We start from the raw sequence: 19868 nt of genomic DNA on the forward strand, positions 1-19868 counted from the left end.
AGGGCTGCTTTTTATTCCCAGTCTGGTCCTGAGTATATGGAGGTGAGGACAAATTCTGGACTTTCTCCTCATATCGTTATTTCAGTGTTATCAGCTGTATCAATCTGATAATCGTTGTCTTCTTATGATGTCTTCTCTTTTAACCCCTGATATACAGATCCTTCTGGCCACTGCTGGAAATTATGAATGGGATTTGGCTATCTCTGGATGCGTTTAGTTAGAGTATTAGGAGGAGGTGCTTGTAGAGCATTTGAGGCCAAGGGGGAAGGTTTGCGGTTTTGGACTCTGTCTTTATATTTTAGACGTTGTTTCAGTGTTTTCAGCGGTATAAAGCAAGCTGATGAAGTTTCTCTCTTATCATGTCTTCTCCTTTAACCCCTGATGTACAGATCTTTCCTGCCGCTGCTGGAGATTATGAAGGGGTCATGGCAATCTCAGAGGGGCTCCACAAGGGAGTGGATTACTTGCCATACAAATACCACACATGGCTGAAGGACCCTCAGAGGAGGATGTTTGTTGCCAAATCAGAGGGCAGAGTGGTAAGTTTTTAAGGAAATAAATTATTGAAAGAAACCTGATTGCACTTACTGGTTATCAAATCAATAGAAGTGATTGATTAGTGACTCAGCGTGGTTTTGAAAGGAGGAACATTCTTGACATGATTGTGGTCTCTATTTTTAGGTGGGTTTCGACTCCTTCTTATTGGTTGATGGTGGTGTTACAGCTGTCGTGCAGGGTCTTCGTGTTGCCGAATGGATGAGAGGTTGTGGTGTGGCTGGGATACTTCAAAGGTTTTGCTTTAAAACCTTACATTTGTACCATCCCACTGTCACCAGAGTTCGTCTGACTATGGTACAAAACCCACCTGCCACCATGTTGAATACATACCACATTATACACTCCAAGGTGAAATCACTGCATCTAAACCATTATTTCTCTCCAACCTTTTTTTTTTTTTTTTCTAGCTTTTCTTTCAAATGCTACATCTTTTTAGGTGTTCATCCTTTTGTTGATCACTCTGAAATACAATTACACAATACCACAAGTGCAAACAGGATACTAATGACAATATCAATCTATAATCTAAACAAAATATTCATCTTAAATGTTCCAGTCATCAGGTATTCCTGTAGATGTGAAATGAGCAGAAGTTCTTAGTATGTACAGTATAAGACTCCAATGCTTAGACACCATGCCTTGCTGCTAAAAGGGGTCTAGAACATAGTTATTTATTTCACCTTTTTTATTGTGCATGGTTTAGTTGCACTCTCAAAACCCCCAGGGTTTGCTCAGGAATTGTATATATTTTTCTTCTTACAAAAGATAAGCTTCTTTGTCACTTTTTCGGAATTTGTATTTTTTTTTTCTTTTTACATTTTCAGAATCTTCCATGCTGATCATATCTAATAATAATCACTGTATCAACACTGCTAAACAAAAACCTATTCATTTGAAAAGTAGGCAGGGACATTTTAAAGAACTGTCATCAGTTTTGTGTGTGTGTGTGTGTGTGTGTGTGTGTTTGTTTTTTTTTTTTTTTTTTTTTTTTTTAATGTCATATGTAGAAAGGCCATTAGACCTGAATTTGTGGGAGGAGTAAGGCCCCTACTCACCTCTGACGTTCAAGTGTTCCTTGATCTACTTCCGGTTCGCGTGTCTTCAGGTTCGCGTCACTTCCGGTTTGGGCGTCTGGCATATTGGCTTTACGGCTGAGATCCTCCGTTCTATCGGCGGTCCGGCTCGCGTGCTAGCTAACCGTGAGTTTAAATGCGTTACATTCCGATCCCCTCCACACCGCACTGTGGTCTCTTCGGGGGACCAAAACGCACATGTCGGCAAATCTTACCGGGGACCACCCACAGTCCCCTCATGTCAGCATCTAGGCGGCACTTTCGTACACCCGCCTGGCGGGTCCTACACCCCCCACCCCCTCAAGGACTTAAAAAAAAAAAAAAAAAAATATTTACAGCACAAACGTTAATCTAGCAATTAAGTATACATATAAATCCACTTGGGGATTAACTCATGCTGTTACAAAGGCTATATACTTTTATACTGTATGGGAAAGGGATGCCAGTAAATTTCACTATAATAAGCAAGACATATTGGTTGCTAAAACCTTAAAGGGACACTCTAGGCACCCAGATCACTTCATCTCATTTGAGTGGTCTGGGTGCCTTGGCCCTCTTAACCAAGTTTGTCAAAACACTGTGGTTTTTGCTAAACCGCAGTGTTTTGATTAAATTGAAAATCCCACCTCCAGCTGCCTTCTCTTACCTAGCCGCTAGATGGTGCTTCAGCATCCATAGGAGAGGAAAGGTGAGTTACGACGTGCGACGCCCCCACGCACTGTATGAGGACGTCGCACATCACGTGGGTCTAATGCAGCTTCACAAGGGGATTCAATGAATCTCTGCGTGAAGCGTGCGAGGGGCGGGGCGCTGCGTTAGATGCGCATGCGCTCTTGCTTCCCAATGATTCCCAATGAGTATGAGCTCATTGGCGGAGGGAAGGTGAGTGGGTCAGCTGATCGGATGACGCGGAAGGGGGTGTAGACGACGGAGGATGGATGTGTGACGCGGCGCTGGAAATAAGGTAAGAATTATAATATTTATTGAAGTTTATATGTCTTGCAAGGGGGGTTACAGAGGTGCAGGGGATGGGTAGAATTTAGTTTGGGAGGAAAATAAGCTGTATTTTCGGTGAGTACAGTTTCCCTTTAATTCATACTTTCCTTTGTATTTTCATGTATCAGTTCACATACCTAGTTTTGGGCTGTTATCGCCAGCCAGTGGTTTTTATGGTATTTTCTGTTTTATTCTGTATAATCTGTATCTTCCCTGCACTAAACTCTAGCAGCAGCTACTATCATACTTACTTGGAGGTGTTTCCACAAAATGACTATTCACACAATATTATACTATGCCTTTACGTGCAAGTTAATCTCAGCCCTGTTTAAAAAATTTCTTTGATCTCCACAGATCGTACTTTTGTCATATATTACGGCTAAATTTATTAAATCCAGGTTTCCATTCTACAATAGCACCAAGCGTTTTGCTCCTTCTATATTGCAAAACCCTGATTCTTGTTCTTTAATCCAGGTATAGCATTTATTTTACTTTAGTTCTGTTTTGTCAAAACCCCAGAGAGCCATCACTTTACTTTTTCAACTCACGCTACGTTCATATGTCACGCCCACTCAGATTTACATCTGTCTCAAAACCCTTAGGTTTCTTCTACGATAGCATCAACAGCTTTGCCTCTTCTAAATCGCAAAACCCTGGTTCTTGTCCCTTATATCCAGGTATAGTATTTTCTTTAAACGTCAGTATTTATTTTACTTCAGTTTCTGTTTTCAAGGCCGCAGACAGCCTTCACTTTCCATTTGCTACTCTCTCGTATCACTCGTCCATGCCCCCAGTAATTCGTGATGTGCTCATACGCCACGCTCACACAGATCTACATCTGTCTTAAACCCCTTAGGCTTCTTCTACGATATCACCAACTGCTGGGCCTCTCTTCCATAAATACTCGAAGGTCAAGTCCCCTGGTATAATCAATATCAAGGTTAGTATCCTACCATCACATAATTCGCCAATTTATCCCATAGATGGTACGTGAACTGGCTCACAGGGTCTGGACTTCAGACCTAGCTCACCGAGACAAATCATCTCCCACCTTAACACGGAGGTACGGCCCCACGCCTAAATCACAGTTAAACGCCTCATTCGCTCTTCTACAGGGCCGTAGTCAGGGCCTCACTTTCCACGGCCACACGTTTTGAACCTTTTAAATGTCATCGAGAGGGCAACATCCCGCCACCACATCTGTGGCAACGTATTCACCTCGCCCAAATCATAGAGCCTCTCACTGCCACTTGGCACTAGTAGGGCCTCATCCGTCACTAGTCAAAGTTACGTTTTTTGCTTCGGCAATAACCTTACAGTCCAGTTCACCTGAAGAATCCCCCACCCCTTGAAATAATTTTCTTAGACACCCCTACTAAATCCAATTCATATAATTCATTTCTAGAATGTCGCAAGATACATCTCCCGTCGACGAGTTGCCTGCTGAGGACACAATATCCACTCCTATCAGACCCGAGTCTCCAGGAGTATCTCTCGCCCCTTCTACCCCTACGTCTTTGAGAGCATGGACTATACCTAAAATTACGACCGAACTTAGGCTTAGGGGCATCCCCTTTCCTGCTACGGCCCGAAAGGCGGAACTATACAGACTTTTGACCAATCAAGCCCCTGAGCCTAGGCCAGGCACTAGCTCTCAAAGTCAACCATCTGGCGCTAGCACAGCCACCCAGAACACCCTTGCGGCAATCCTGGCCAACCTTCAGACCTTAAGCAGCAGGTTAAGCAAGGTGGAGAGTGCCATCGCCCCCCCCCCCCCCCAGGTAACCTTCCTGATCTCTCAGCCCTCACCCCGGCAGTACCTATGGCACCAACACCTGTCACTATACTTCCCCCTCCAGCTCCTGCCTCAGTTGCATCTCCTTTCGTGTCACCAGCTCACTCCGTCCCAGACTCCATTAGGAAAGAAATCCTAGATGGGAAGGACGTGTGTCTGGTGTCATTGCGTGTCATCTGGTGTCAGGGCTTATAACTTTGGTGATATCTCGGTGGTTCTTAAAACCAGAGACCCTAGGCTCAACAAAAAATGATCAATTCCCAATTTTGTTTTGGCCTTCGGGATATACCGTGATGTCACCTGCTCGGTATATCCCCATAGGAGAGAGGAACTGGACCTCTATCTCCATAAAGTGGTGGATTTGGGCGTTAAGTACGGGGGCTCATCCTTTTATGATTATCATAAATCAATATCTGCGAAAGCGGCGACACATCTGAAACAGTTTAACGTAAGAATTAACTGGTGTCAGATGGATACAGAATTATTCTGTCGCCACTTCGCTGGTCTAAGGCCCCCGTCCTGTGCCATATGTAATTCTGTATGTGCCCTTCTATGGCTATTCCATCCACACCCACTCCCACCCCTCAATCCACTTCCACTCCTCACTTTAAACATGAAGGTGGTCAGCGGGATAAACTGGGTAGGCCCATCTCTTTTTTTTTTTTTTTTTTTTTTTTAGGGAAAGCGCAGGTGTGCAACAATTTCAATGCAGGTTCCTGCAGCTTCAGCGCCTGTAGATTGTTGCACATCTGCTTCAGGGCACACACTAAGACCATGTGCCCAGCCAGGTTGTCCCCTAGCAAGCGACTAACCAACATTAATCTCGAAAACCTGGCTTTTTAATTAAAAACTCATCCAAGTAAACACCTAGTGCAATATTTGATAACCGGGTTCACCCAGGGCTTTCTCACGGGTCTCATAGCCATTTCCTCAGGCACACTGGAACCTCCTGTCAGCCTGCCTAGACCCAGAAGCTATGGACACTCTTCTTTCCACAGAAATAGCACAAGGTTTCATGATCGGCACCTTCACCTCCTCACCGTTTTCCTCCTGGCGCACTAACCCCATTGGCATAGCTGTACATAAATACTGAAATAAACAGCGCATGATTATTGTTTTATCGGCACCGCACTCCTCTTTTGTTCCCAGCATTAACGCACTCATTCCTGCAGATGAATTCTCACTACAGTACGTAAAAATTGACGACGCTATACAAACCATCATCTCAACTGGTAACAACGCTTGGCTCAGTAAAACAGACATAACCAAGGCATTCAAATTACTGCCCATGCACCCATCACTTTGGCACTTGCACGGTGTTAAATGGCGAAACAGGTACTATTTTTCCACGCGACTTACTTTCGGGTTCAGAAGCAGCCCTAAACTGTTTGATATTTTCGCAGAAACTCTATGCTGGCTGCTTCTGAACATTACTAGGTGTCACGCCGTCATTCATTACTTGGATGACTTCCTCATAATAGAACTGAGCACACACACACCCACCGATATCCTCAGCACCTCTGCACTTTTCTCCACCCTTGGTGTACCTTTGTCTCCCTCTAAAACGATTGGACCCACTACTAAACTTACTTTCTTAGGTATAGAGCTGGACTCTGGTACCTTCTGCGCCAGTCTTCCCCCCAAGAAATTGTTCCGCCTGAGAGGGGAAATAGATATGTTCTTGCGGAATGATGTATGCACCAGGAAAGAACTTCAGTCCTTACTAGGGTCCCTGAACTTCGCGATGTGCATCATTCTGCAGGGAAGGTCTTTTGTGTCCAGGCTTCTTTGTCTGCTTCACGGGGTACCGGACGCCTGCCCATTTATGTTGGACCAGCACGCCAAAGCTGACCTACTCATGTGGGGGAAGTTTTTGACTGAGTGGAACCGTATCTCCATGTTTATTCCCCCTCTCTCCGACTCCTCACCCTGCATTTACACTGATGCTGCAGCCAACACGGGGTTCGCAGCTATATTCGGAAATCGCTGGTTTAGGGGTCACTGGCCCACTGAGACAGATGCCTTGCCGGGTTTTAGAGAAATTTCAGCCCTTTTTGAAACTTACCCCGCACACACCTGGGGTCACCTCTGGTCTGTCAAGGCAGTAAAATGTTTTTCCGACAATTCGTCAGCTTGCGATATCATTAACAAGGGGCGCTCTTCCTCTCTTACCATTATGCGGCTGATTCGCAAGCTGACCTGGCTGGCAGCAACCGTCCAGTTCCACTTAATTTGCTTTCACATCCCAGGTATTCACAACACGGCTGCTGATGCTCTGTCTCGATCTCAATTCCAGGTATTTTTCCAGGCACTCCCGTCAGCCCACCATCAACCATCCAGAACACCGATGTTTCACGAGTTAATCCTGGATTGAAAACACTTATGCACCACGCTAGGACTCTTACACACCAAGCACTATCAACCAACACAACTATCACCTACAATAGGGCACTTACAGTTTTCAATAAATTCACAGCTGAATTCGGATTACAAGGTGATTTTTCTACCCAAACTATGGTGGCTTTCGCTTCTTTTTGCCACTTACACTTAAAACTTTCCCACAATACAATAAAACTATACCTTACGGGGGTGCAGCATCACAGCCTCACAAATTTCCCTAACAACATCCCCTTTTTGTCATCATACCCCATCAAGAAAATCTTAAAGGGTATCTTGAAAGTTTCGGTTCCACTTATCACCACCAGACTTCCAATAGATGGGCCTATCTTTAGACTACTCAGCAATCTCCTTGACGAATCCCCATTTGATCCTAACACAAACCTGGTGATCAAATCTGCTATCCATCTAGCTTTTTATGGGTTCCTAAGACCTAGGGAATTTACCGTTGTTTGTCAAGGAGATACCACACACAGCCTTAAAACCTCACAACTCACGAACATAGACGATGATTATTACATTCTCACGATCCCATCTACCAAAACTAATCATTCACTACACCCCACTATCATCCCTCTCTTTCCAACAGATAATGCTTGGTGTCCAGTTAAGGCATTAGACCATCTATGGTCAACTCATAACACGCAACTACCACACTCACCGCTCTTACAACTACAAGGGCACCCACTCACTACAGCAAAATTCACCACGCATGTTAGAATTTTATTGGGGAAATTGGGTTACAACCCAGCTTTGTTCTCCGGGCATTCCTTCTGCATAGGAGCCTCTTCATCAGCTTCAAGTACGAACACTCCGGTCCACATCATAAAGAGACTGGGTCGTTGGAAATCCTCTATATACAATACGTACATTCCACGACCAGAATGAGAGCTTCGCCAAGCCTTCAGAAATTTAGTCATGTAACAAATGCAATAAAGTGTGTTTTTTCGAACTTCTTTTTGCCCTCTTTTATTTACAGGCCCACTCGGACGTTGGTTTCGGCACACCACAACCAACTTTCATATCAAACAAAATCCATTACATATTAAATTCCGAGCACAAATGTAATTATCTTGTAGGGTACACATATAAGTAAATACCTATTTTCAGGGCATCTACTGGATTACCCTTTCTACGTCAGGGCGACCATTAAGTCCTCTTTTGTTGAAAGATCTACTTATCTGACTGCAGACCATGGACAATTTATCAAAAAGGCACAAATGCATCCTGGCACCAGGAAGAAATTTAAAAGGTAGCACACCTCTTTATTGAAGATTAACATACATTTCAAATCATGATTCCAAAGGCTTTGAAATCTTTTCTTTGTAAAGGTACATTACTCTTCAATAAAGTGGTGTGCAGCCATTTAAACATCCACCCAATGAGTGCCAGGATCCATTTTTGATATATCCGGATAAATTGACCATAGTCTTCCATCAGGTAAGCTGGGCTCCAACCAAACATGATGTAACCATACCAGGATCCATGTTTGCATACCATATATCTGGAAAGTTTTCTAAAGAGCATTATCTGCTCGGCTTGGGAAACCGAATACCCTGCTGTGCCAGGCTTTGTTTAGGGTGAGTGACTTTATATACAAAAGCAGTCTCTTTACTGCTTGACATTAACGATACCAACTTTTTATACTTGGTGCATGTGGCTTGAACCCAGTTTGTTCCAATATTCATGAGCAAGGTATGCCTGAAGTCAGGTCAAAGAGCGTTTTTGAAATGTTCAGTTTTGTGCATGGCTTTCAGACATGTGAATGGGCATTAGTTATTTATTTCTCTCCAAAGAAGACTTAATATTCACATGAGCAAAGATTAGGTTACTACATACACTGAAATGGGTATTATTTGGGTATTAAAAGTAAAACTCACAATAGCTAATTTACAATTATTTTCTTATTTTGTTTAGTAATACAAATTATGACAATCTGTTCTACTTTATCTCCTGACTATAGCAATGCGCCTCACATATAGCTTATAAAAATGTAAGCAGATTATTGAGCAGTTACTGTTTGCCAAAAAAATGGGGGTAATCCCAATACTAAACGGCAATAAGAAATAGACAATAGCAACCTAAAGCAGGATAAAGATAATATGTAGTATGAAAAATACCAAATATAATAAAAAATAACCTAGTCTCGGTAGGATTGCTATGTGTCAAATGCAAACTAGCAGTAACAGAAGCCAATACAGAATAGTATTGTCTAAATTATTATAGATCAGGTGACCTGAAAGGCTCGTTTAGGGATAGGTTGATTTGGAGTGCTATTTTCTCTATGCACAAAAGTAAGGGAACTCCTTATCGAGAGATCCCTATTATGGCATTTGATCAACAATAAGGTAACTGTTTGGAATATAGTAAACGGTAAAAAGTGTGTGCGGAAATAGATTATCCATTTGGCTGTCTAGTCAGTGACTTGTTTGGCTTAATTTCTGTTTGCCAAAATTGAACACTTGAACAGCAGTTTTATCTGTTTGCTAATGGAGTATAAACATTAGGTGGGGGAACTAAAATAATAAAGAATGCCAAATCCCTGGTAGAATCTCTCTCAATAGTTACTGAATTCCTAGGCAAAAATCTAGTGGTAAGATGAAATCAGATTGGAGATCAGAAAATTTGTAAAGGGGAGAGATCTACTAAACTGTTTGGCTATAGAGTAGACTATAACAAGGGGTGACGGGGTGAGGAGTGATTTAGGAAAAAAATGTAAATAATAAGGTGAGTATATTAGAGATTGGAGGCAGTGATAAACACAGGCAGACAACAATCAATATAACCTTCACAGCCGATCACCTACAGAGGCTCTGGTATTTAGCCCCTAATGTCAATAATACAGACACAATAGCAGTAAAGACAAAAGTGTTTATCCTCTGATATAAAGATACACTGCATCAAAGGGAATCTAATAACAAATAAACCGTGCTATGTAGGTGCTTAGAATATAATATGGTGAAGAACCTGATTCCACTAAGCAGCTCACACACGTGAAGGTACCTCCAAACCTTAACACAATAACTTGCAAAAAAGTGGGGTAATGAAAGTGGAGCAGAAAGGTCACAGCAAACAAGACCCAGTGGAGCGCTAATCTAAATAACTTGACTCACCCTTATATTAAGGGGTATGGAATACGAGAAAATCAAAAGGGGGGAAAAAATATAATGGAAACAATAGTGTAGTATATCTGGACTTGGTATTCTTAGAGAGAAGAGCTGTATATGTAACAAACTCACATGGTTCAGAGACTGAGAGGGATAGGCTCAGATCATAAACACAGAGGTATTTTAAAGCAAATACCAAGCTTCTTCAATAGCTGTATGGTAATCCTCAAAGAAAGGGAGAGAAAGGGAACAATGGACCAGAGTCCTAGTGTGTTATCTTCAACCCAATGTGGCAGTAAAACAAGTACAAGTGCTTGCTCACCTTTGAGAGAGCCAATCCAAACTGGGCTCTCAGTGTAATAGGTAATGTGCCTTTAAGAGGGCACTACTCTTCTTTGTTTGCAGGAGAATAGATGCAGGTCGTAGGCTCATATAAAAAATATAAAACTAATTTATTGTAAAACACTTACATAAAATACAAAATAAAAGTCCCATAAAATAATGGTGAAGGGATGAGTCCTCGTCCGAGACGCGTTTCGCCTTATAGAAAGGCTTTTTCAATTGGTATCCTGCTTGTATAATCCCGCCAGTTTAAATAGCCAGAAAGTCCTCTCCTATTGGTGCTTGCTGTCTTCCGGATCACCAAATAAGGAGAGGGGGGTTTCCATCATCTGTTGTAAATGTCCGTAATTCCGGAAGTGACGTATCGTACTTGCCGCAACGTCACTTCCGTTTTGTTCGTAACTGCCATTTTTGTTATTGGCAAACATGTAGTCTTCAAGCATACTTCCATAGCATTTGTATTCTTGGTATTGCATATAAAATGTGGACAAGGAAGAGAAGGAAAGGGGGGGGTCAATGTAATATCATAACTTCATGTACATTGAAATCCAAAATAAATAAAAACAAAGATGTCACTTCATTATAATGAACAGCAGTTCTTATTCTCTATGTAAGGCAACTTGTCCTATTCACTATATTTTTTTTCCCTTTCCTCTCAGCCTTCACATATGGTCTTCACTGTGATGAACCAAGATGCTTGTAATTTAATCTATGTATTACTAATAATTAATCTGTCATGTACCTCTTTAAGGTAACTTCATTAAAGATTAATTTGTGTACTTATGTACCCCATACATATGGCTGATAGGGCAAGCTGCTCCATATGGACCATACGAGCCTGAGTTTATCTTTATATTTTGTTAATCATCAATTAGATGTGTGTCTCTTTAAGGGAGTAATGCTATTGAAGACCCTTTAATGCATTCATGTACCCTATACATAAGGTGAATAGGACAAGTTGCCTTACATAGAGAATATGAACTGCTGTTCGTTATAATGAAGTGACCTCTCTTTGTTTTTATTTATTTTGGATTTCAATGTCCATGGAGTTATGATATTACATTGACCCCCCCTTTCCTTCTCTTCTTTGTCCACATTTTATATGCAATACCAAGAATACAAATGCTATGGAAGTATGCTTGAAGACTACATGTTTGCCAATAACAAAAATGGGGGTTACGAACAAAACGGAAGTGACATTGCGGCAAGTACGATACGTCACTTCCGGAATTAAGGACATTTACAACAGATGATGGAAACACCCCTCTCCTTATTTGGTGATCCGGAAGACAGCAAGCACCAATAGGAGAGGACTTTCTGGCTATTTAAACAGACGGGATTATACAAGCAGGATACCAATTGAAAAAGCCTTTTCATAAGGCGAAACGCGTCTCGGACGAGGACTCATCCCTTCACCATTATTTTATGGGACTTTTATTTTGTATTTTATGTAAGTGTTTTACAATAAATTAGTTTTATATTTTTTATATGAGCCTACGACCTGCATCTATTCTCCTGCAAACAAAGAAGAGTAGTGCCCTCTTAAGGGCACATTACCTATTACACTGAGAGCCCAGTTTGGATTGGCTCTCTCAAAGGTGAGCAAGCACTTGTACTTGTTTTACTGCCACATTGGGTTGAAGATAACACACTAGGACTCTGGTCCATTGTTCCCTTTCTCTCCTTTTCTTTGAGGATTACCATACAGCTATTGAAGAAGCTTGGTATTTGCTTTAAAATACCTCTGCATTTATGATCTGAACCATGTGAGTTTGTTATATATACAGCTCCTCTCTCTAAGAATACCAAGTCCAGATATACTACACTATTGTTTCCATTATATTTTTTTCCCTTTAGATTTTCTCGTATTACATACCCCTTAATATAAGGGTGAGTCAAGTTATTTAGATAAGCGCTCCACTGGGTCTTGTTTGCTGTGGCCTTTCTGCTCCACTTTCATTACCCCACTTTTTTGCATCAAAGGGAATCTGCCTGCTCCTTTCCTTCCAAGAAATATCTCTCTCTCTCTCTCTCTCTCTCTCTCTCTCTCTCTCTCTCTCTCTCTCTCTCTCTCTCTCTCTCTCGTAGCTCTCTCTCTCGTAGCTCTCTCTCTCTCTCTCTCGTAGCTCTCTCTCTCTCTCTCTCTCGTAGCTCTCTCTCTCGTAGCTCTCTCTCTCTCTCTCGTAGCTCTCTCTCTCTCTCTCTCTCTCTCTCTCTCTCTCGTAGCTCTCTCTCTCTCTCTCTCGTAGCTCTCTCTCTCTCGTAGCTCTCTCTCTCTCTCTCGTAGCTCTCTCTCTCTCTCTCGTAGCTCTCTCTCTCTCTCTCGTAGCTCTCTCTCTCTCTCTCGTAGCTCTCTCTCTCTCTCTCTCTCGTAGCTCTCTCTCTCTCTCTCTCGTAGCTCTCTCTCTCTCGTAGCTCTCTCTCTCTCGTAGCTCTCTCTCTCTCGTAGCTCTCTCTCTCTCGTAGCTCTCTCTCTCTCGTAGCTCTCTCTCTCTCGTAGCTCTCTCTCTCTCGTAGCTCTCTCTCTCTCGTAGCTCTCTCTCTCTCGTAGCTCTCTCTCTCTCGTAGCTCTCTGGGTTAGAAACAAGTAAATCAACTTATCCACTTGGATGGTCGGAATAGCCAGCTTATGCAGTGCCTGAGCTCTCAGGTTGTCCCCTAAAGCCTGTAAAAACTTCTCTGGTGGTCTCTCCTCTTACTGCCCCCCTTCCCTGGTGGGCTCTGCTCTCCTCTCCCTCCCTCCTCCCCCGGTGGGCTCTGCTCCCCTCTCCCTCCCTCCTCCCCCTTCCCTGGTGGGCTCTGCTCCCCTCTCCCTCCCTCCTCCCCCTTCCCTGGTGGGCTCTGCTCCCCTCTCCCTCCCTCCTCCCCCTTCCCTGGTGGGCTCTGCTCCCCTCTCCCTCCCTCCTCCCCCGGTGGGCTCTGCTCCCCTCTCCCTCCCTCCTCCCCCGGTGGGCTCTGCTCCCCTCTCCCTCCCTCCTCCCCCGGTGGGCTCTGCTCCCCTCTCCCTCCCTCCTCCCCCTTCCCTGGTGGGCTCTGCTCCCCTCTCCCTCCCTCCTCCCCCTTCCCTGGTGGGTTCTGCTCCCCTCTCCCTCCCTCCTCCCCCTTCCCTGGTGGGCTCTGCTCTCATCCCCCTTCCCTGGTGGGCTCTCCTCTCCCCTTGTCCTCCTACCTCCCTGTGTAGTGTGGCGCGGACCTCAAGACAGGACCTTCTGTTTCCTATACCCGGCCGCCGGTTGTACTGACAGGAAGTGAGCACATAATAATATATAAAAGTGTGTGGGTGAATTAGACATATAGCGCAAATTCCAGTTTTTTTTTTGTTGTTTTTTTTACATTTTGTTTTGATCACAACTTGTACAATTGGCTCCGTCCTTAAGGGAAAATTGGCTCCATCCTTAAACCGGTGTTCCCTCCTGCACCTTCATGGGTGCTAAGATCCTGGTACAACATATAGATACTTATCTGCTTATTTACATTTTTTCCTCCCATCCTAATAAACTTCCCATGGATGGTCTTTCTATACCCCCCGCAATAGTCTACACTATAGCCAATCAACAGTTTAGTAGATCTCTCCCCTTTACAAATGTTCTGATTTCATCTTACCACTAGCTTTTTGCCTAGGAATTCAGTAACTATAGAGAGAGATTCTACTGGGGATTTGGCATTTTTTATTATTTTAGTTCCCCGACGTAATGATTATTCTCAGCAAACAGATAAAAAAAAAAGCTGTTCAAGTGTTCCATTTTGAAGAATAGGCGATAGCCTGATGGGTTTAGGCACTCCCAAGTTGTTTCAAAGGAGTGGAGCTGCCCAAACGAAGTCTTGCAAGTTCAAGTTAGCAGTAAGGATTGGAGCAGCAGACAGGAGAAGGTCACTAGTCGAGCCATACTACAATATCCACCATGTGTAGCACACCATTTAAAACGTAATAATTGAAAATGCCTATGTATATTCGGTTTCCTTAGGAACGTTTTATGTAGCCACTTTGTTTCTTTTTTCAGGGAGTTGCCTGAGATGTTTATCTAACAAAGGTTATTTCTGGTCTCATTGCCATTTTCAAGGTGCCCTTCTTACTCTGATCTCTCATTTATGTCTTATCTAGGCTGATATTTCTGTATTCATTTCTGCTGAGCAGTTGGAGGAGACAATCAAGATTTTGGAATCTCGAGTATCCTCTACATGTGATAATTGCATTCCTCCTGTCTTCCTTGAATATTCTGAGGTGCACAATTTGTTTCCTGGACGTCTTAAAGAAGAGGATCTTCTTCCTGGAGGCTTCCTCGTGCAAGCCTGGCTTCCAATGTCCACCAATAAAGCCAATCTTGAGTTAATGCAGCGCTGGGAGGTTCAGTGGCTCTGCTCATACCCATGTGATGCATTAGGTGAAGCCACTAGCTCATTCCAATTGCAAGGTAGCTTTGATGTCAATAATGGTATCAAAAAAACAAAACCATCTGCAAGCAATGATGACCTCATTGCTTTTACTACTCCTGCATCATACAAAACGTTTTTAGGCTTCCTCAGCCTTGGATCCCCTATGTTTCCAGTGCCCTTAGGGGAAGGGAATCACCGTCTGAATATAGATGTATTTGGAACTGACCTGTATTTCGCCAAAATTCATGTACTATACCAGTTAAAGGAGGCTGTGAAGAAATTGCCTACTGGGGGCAGTATTATCTGCATTGTAAACATAGAGAAGAGTCTACGTGCTGGGCTCAATGATTTTTTTGAAGGAATCACTCCATTCAAACACTGCAAGCTGCAACTGGTCCTAGAAATGGACCTCACAGCTATTATGAGCACATGAATCTATCCTTGTTCAAGTAATAGATTATGCAGGATGTGACTTCTAGGACAATATCATGCTTATACCTTTATAACTTATCTTTTTTCTTTTTTTTTTATTATAAATATCAGATGGGTATCATCTCACATTTTTTTTTCTTGGACTATGCAGAGCACCAGGGTGATTTATTTCTAAACAAGCACAAAAATATAATACACAGGGGATACAGCTGATAAACCTAAAATATAATAAAAAAAAAGAACATAGAATAATACAGTTGATCGAAATATAATAATCCCTTCTAAAGATTGCACTCACAGGATTTTGAAGTTTTATGCACTCTAATGGTGCCTTGCCTGGTATTTGGGGGGGCTGGTATCACCCAATATCAGGAACAATGCTGGACTCCGACAGGTAGATGAGTAGAAAAAAGGTTTATGGGTAGTAAGTATAAAAATGCAATATAAAAGAAAATTTAGTCTTACGCGTTTCGTCCTCTTATGGGACTTCTTCAGAGACCAATATTCAATAAAAACAATTACATCAGTGGTGCTCCCAAAAAAGCAGCCTAATTCCACCCTCCCATCAGTCCCCTTAGATAGGACTAGTCCCTTTAGTTCATTGGTGATTCCAGTGGGTGTCTTCTCCTTCATTCTTCCTATTGGTGGTTCCCAGATCCTTTTCACCTGTTCATGGTCGAGGATGATTAATGTTGTAGTCTCAGCTGATCATACATCATTCTGAAATATGTCCTTTAAATTATGTATCTAATTACTGGATGTTCTTTTTATACTGACAGCAATCAGTTACAATCTTATAAGAATATACAAATAAACATAAAATATAGAGACATATATTCATTTTTTCAAAAAGACACATACTAATATTTCAAAGTGTCTTTCACCAAAAATGTTATTTTATTATGATTAGAAAGGTTGTTTTTTTTACCTACCATAATCTATATGTAAATAATTTGTAGTAAGGGGAAACCTGATTCTTATTTAAATTAAAGCAAAATACAAGAAATAAGTATTTACATCAGTCAAGTTGGATTGAGATGGAAGAACGGCCATATGACCTAGAGTTAAATTAAAACAAATCGAGTCTATGTCAACATTCAGTCCCCGTGGTTCCAGAGTACGCAACTTATGGATTCAAAAGGTTTCCCTTTCGGACAGTTGTTGGAACCTATTCCCTCCTCTCCAATGGGGTAAAACTCTCTCTATTCCAATACACCGAGTTTTTAAAGGGAAAAAAGAGGGCACATAAATTTTAAACCTCCAGTGAAACACCGGTTAAGCAAAAGAGAGATCTATCTGGAACATCTACTTGATCCTACACCTGGGACTGTTGATAAATTAAATTTGTTTAATATTCTGTTTGTAAACTTGTTTTTGTTTTTCTTCCTTGAGCACAATAAGGGAATAACGTCGCCAGGTTAAATGTGGTGGAAGTGGCGTTAAAAATACACAAACCGTAATAAGATTTACTGAACAGAAATGTTTTCTAATAACAAAATGAATACGGTGTAGCAGAGGCCTGGTATCCCACAGGTTAACTCCACTAAAGATCCCAGTGAGGCTCAGGAACAAGTAGTAAAAATACCATAAAGTAATAATTCCCGTAAGCAAAGTAATCCACGAATATCCAAAAACAGATCCCAATGACTGGATGACACACAGAATCAGGAGCAGAACTGACTTTTAATCCACACAGCCTCCTTATAAAGCATTCTCCCATGCAAGGGAGGGATTCGCATTAATCAGTACAGTATCCAATAGTGTAACCGTTACCTTCCACACATCTCCTCCCCTCAGTGTGACACTTAATCCCATTACACATGCTGTAGTTTTCCCCGAGTTCTGGATGTACCCTAAAACAAGCAGTGATAATAATACTTTGGGTACCCCCTGGTAGCCCTGATCTGGGTGACAAACATATCCAAAATTCATCCAGATCGGACCAGGGGTTCGGGAGTTAGGTGGAGGGTGTAATTTGACCGACCGCACATGGTCGGCCCTGCGGTCGTCTCCATTCGGGAGGTAAAACACACATAAAAAAAAATGCCATCCACGATTAACATTACATTCGTATGAATCCTCTTGTTCGGTACTGAACGGGGGTCTGATTAGCCTTCCCGTTCGTGAGTTATGGAGCCCTGGAGGTCTCCACGGTGTTCGGGTAGTTGAGTGTCCGATTTGAGTTCCAGACACTCGACGACCAAACACCGCTGAGATTTTCGTGCGTAAGATGGTCGCCACCACGTGTTCGTATACATAACGGCGGCCACCCAGATACATGCACAAAGTACCAATTAACCTGCGGTTGTGAAGTCTAATAAGGTACACACTTCTCTCTGGGGTGGTCTATTGGTTCGGTAGTTTCCATTCGTATGAATCCTACATACAGTTTAACCATATAGAAGAAAACAACACACAAATTGCATTTTTAGCACAGTCTTTTAGGACAGCCCTAGTACCATCCGCTACACTGCTCCCCCTTGCCCACAAGCCGGCATACCCAGTCTGATCCGGGGAGGCAGTTCGTCTATCCTAGGCGTCGGACACGGTTTTCTCATTCAACCTCCAGTAGTCCACGCAAAAACGGGTCGTACCATCCCGCTTTGGCACGAGAACTACCGGAGAAGCCCAGGGACTGTCTGAGGGCTCAATCACCCCCAGCTGGAGCAATTCCTTAATCTCCTTGCGCATATTTTCCCATACTGCTTCCCATATTTTCCCATGGCGCATGGGAAGTTGTCCTGGGGTTTCTACCCGGTGAGTGGCCAGAGGAGTGCATCCAGGTACATTAGAGAAGGTGCATCCAGGTGCATCCAGGTGCATCCAGGTACATTAGAGAAGGTGTCTTGCTTCTCTTTTAACAGTTGTTGTACCTCTATACGCTCCTGGGAGCTCAGCCGGTCTTCCAGTGCAACCTCGCCTAAATCCCCAGACAACTGACCGTCTCCCAGCAGGTCTGGGAGCAGAAGGCTGTCAAACTCGTCAGAGTTGGGCGCGCATATAGCGGTCACCTTCTCGGAGCGTTCCTGGTAGGGCTTCATCATGTTCACATGGAGCATGCGTCGCCCTCCAGTTCCAGCACAGGAGCCGATTATATAAGTGGTGTCACATCTCTGTTCCACCACTTTATAAGGGCCTTGCCAGGCGGCCTGTAGCTTATCATGACGGACAGGTTTTAAAATTAAAACTTTCTGTCCGACCTGGAAGCTACGGTCCACGATCGTACCATGTGTGCTGGTGGGTCTGAGCCGCCTGAAGGTTTTCCTTTACCGTCTTAGTCAATGCTTCTAGGTGGTCTCGGAATGCCAACACATATGATATGATGGGAGTGCCGTCTGCGCTCCGGTCTCCATCCCAATGTTCTCTAATCAGGTCTAGTGGCCCCTTACCCTTCTCCCAAATAACAATTTGAACAGGGAAAACCCAGTGGACTCCTGCGGCACCTCACGGTAAGCGAAGAGGAGGTGCGGCAGGAATCGCTCCCAGTCCTTGTGGGTCTCTGCGAAGGTTCGGAGCATTTGTTTCATTGTACCGTTGAACCGTTCGCAGAGCCCATTAGTCTGGGGGTGGTAAAGGGCACTGATAATAGGCTTAATGTCACAGAACTTCCAGAGGTGTTGGGTGACTTCCACGGTAAATTGGGTACCCTGATCCGAGATGATCTCCCTGGGTAACCCCATCCGGGAGAAGATCTGCATGAGGGCCTCAGCCACCGTTTCAGCATGGATATTAGTCAGAGCCACCGCCTCTGGATATATAGTGGTATAGTCCACAACAGTCAGGATATATTTCTTGCCTGAAGGGCTAGCTTTCTGGAGGGGTCCTATTAAATCCACTGCTACTCTGCTAAAAGTCTCCTCGATTATGGGTAGGTGGTGTAGTTTTGCCTTTCGTCGGTCTCCCCTTTTTCCTACCCTCTGGCACGTATCGCAAGTGCTGCAATACCTGCAAACTTCCTGGCTGATTCCCGGCCCAAAGAAACTTTGGGTCAGTCTGTATCTGGTTCGACTTACCCCTAAATGTCCGGATAGCGGAATATCATGTGCTATCCGGAGTAACTCGACTCGGTACTGCTGCGGCACCACTAGCTGCCTCATAACTATCGGGTCTGACCCGGCTATCTGTTTGTCAGACTCCCTCTATAATAGCTGCTTATCCCACATAAATCTCTTGCCCTCCCCCCCCGGGTTGGTCAGCTGCGACCTTGTCCCTATATATTTGTAACGTAGGGTCAGTTATCACCTTGGCTACAAATTCGTTAGGAGGGGCCCAGGGGACACGATCTAATGAAGGGGAGGGATCTCTTACCTGAACCTCCTGCAGTGTGTTGTGGACCTGGGTGCGGGCCTGTTGTCTGGTGACCACGGGATGGTCTTCCCCTGTGGTTGGGGTCTGGGGCTCAAAAGCAGACATGAGCCTTCCCAGATCATTTCCCAGCAAAACATCCGCGGGCAATTGTGGCATCAACCCCCCTTCCACCTCTCCTGACCTCACTCCCTAATGTAGATGAACCCTTGCTGTAGGTAGCCGGTATACTACTCCCCCGGCTACCCTGACGGCTACAGTCTTGCTTGTCTTGGCTTTATCCGAGACTAGGTGGCTTTTGACCAAAATTATAGTGGCTCCTGAATCGCGGACCCCTTGCACAGCTTTACCCTCCATGTATACGGTTTGTCTGTGATGCCGGCGGTTATCAGCATTTGCCTGTATGGGATCTGCCTCATGTAGCACTTCCCACTGTTCTACGGTGGTGATTGGAACTGATGAGCCATAGGGTGTCGTGATCACATCCTG

General features: G+C 43.7%; 1 protein-coding gene across 1 annotated transcript; it reads left to right on the forward strand.

Moving 5' to 3' along the window:
* The first annotated feature begins 319 nt into the window (after window positions 1-319).
* Window positions 320-15259, forward strand: LOC134601505 (histidine N-acetyltransferase-like). The gene is made up of 3 exons (XM_063446006.1): window positions 320-539; window positions 682-906; window positions 14371-15259. The coding sequence occupies exons 1-3, from the start codon at window positions 360-362 to the stop codon at window positions 15073-15075; spliced, it is 1110 nt and encodes a 369-aa protein (XP_063302076.1). The 5' UTR covers window positions 320-359; the 3' UTR covers window positions 15076-15259.
* Window positions 15260-19868: the final 4609 nt, after the last annotated feature.

This window comes from Pelobates fuscus, chromosome 3, assembly GCF_036172605.1.
Source record: "Pelobates fuscus isolate aPelFus1 chromosome 3, aPelFus1.pri, whole genome shotgun sequence".
Lineage (NCBI taxonomy): Eukaryota > Metazoa > Chordata > Amphibia > Anura > Pelobatidae > Pelobates > Pelobates fuscus.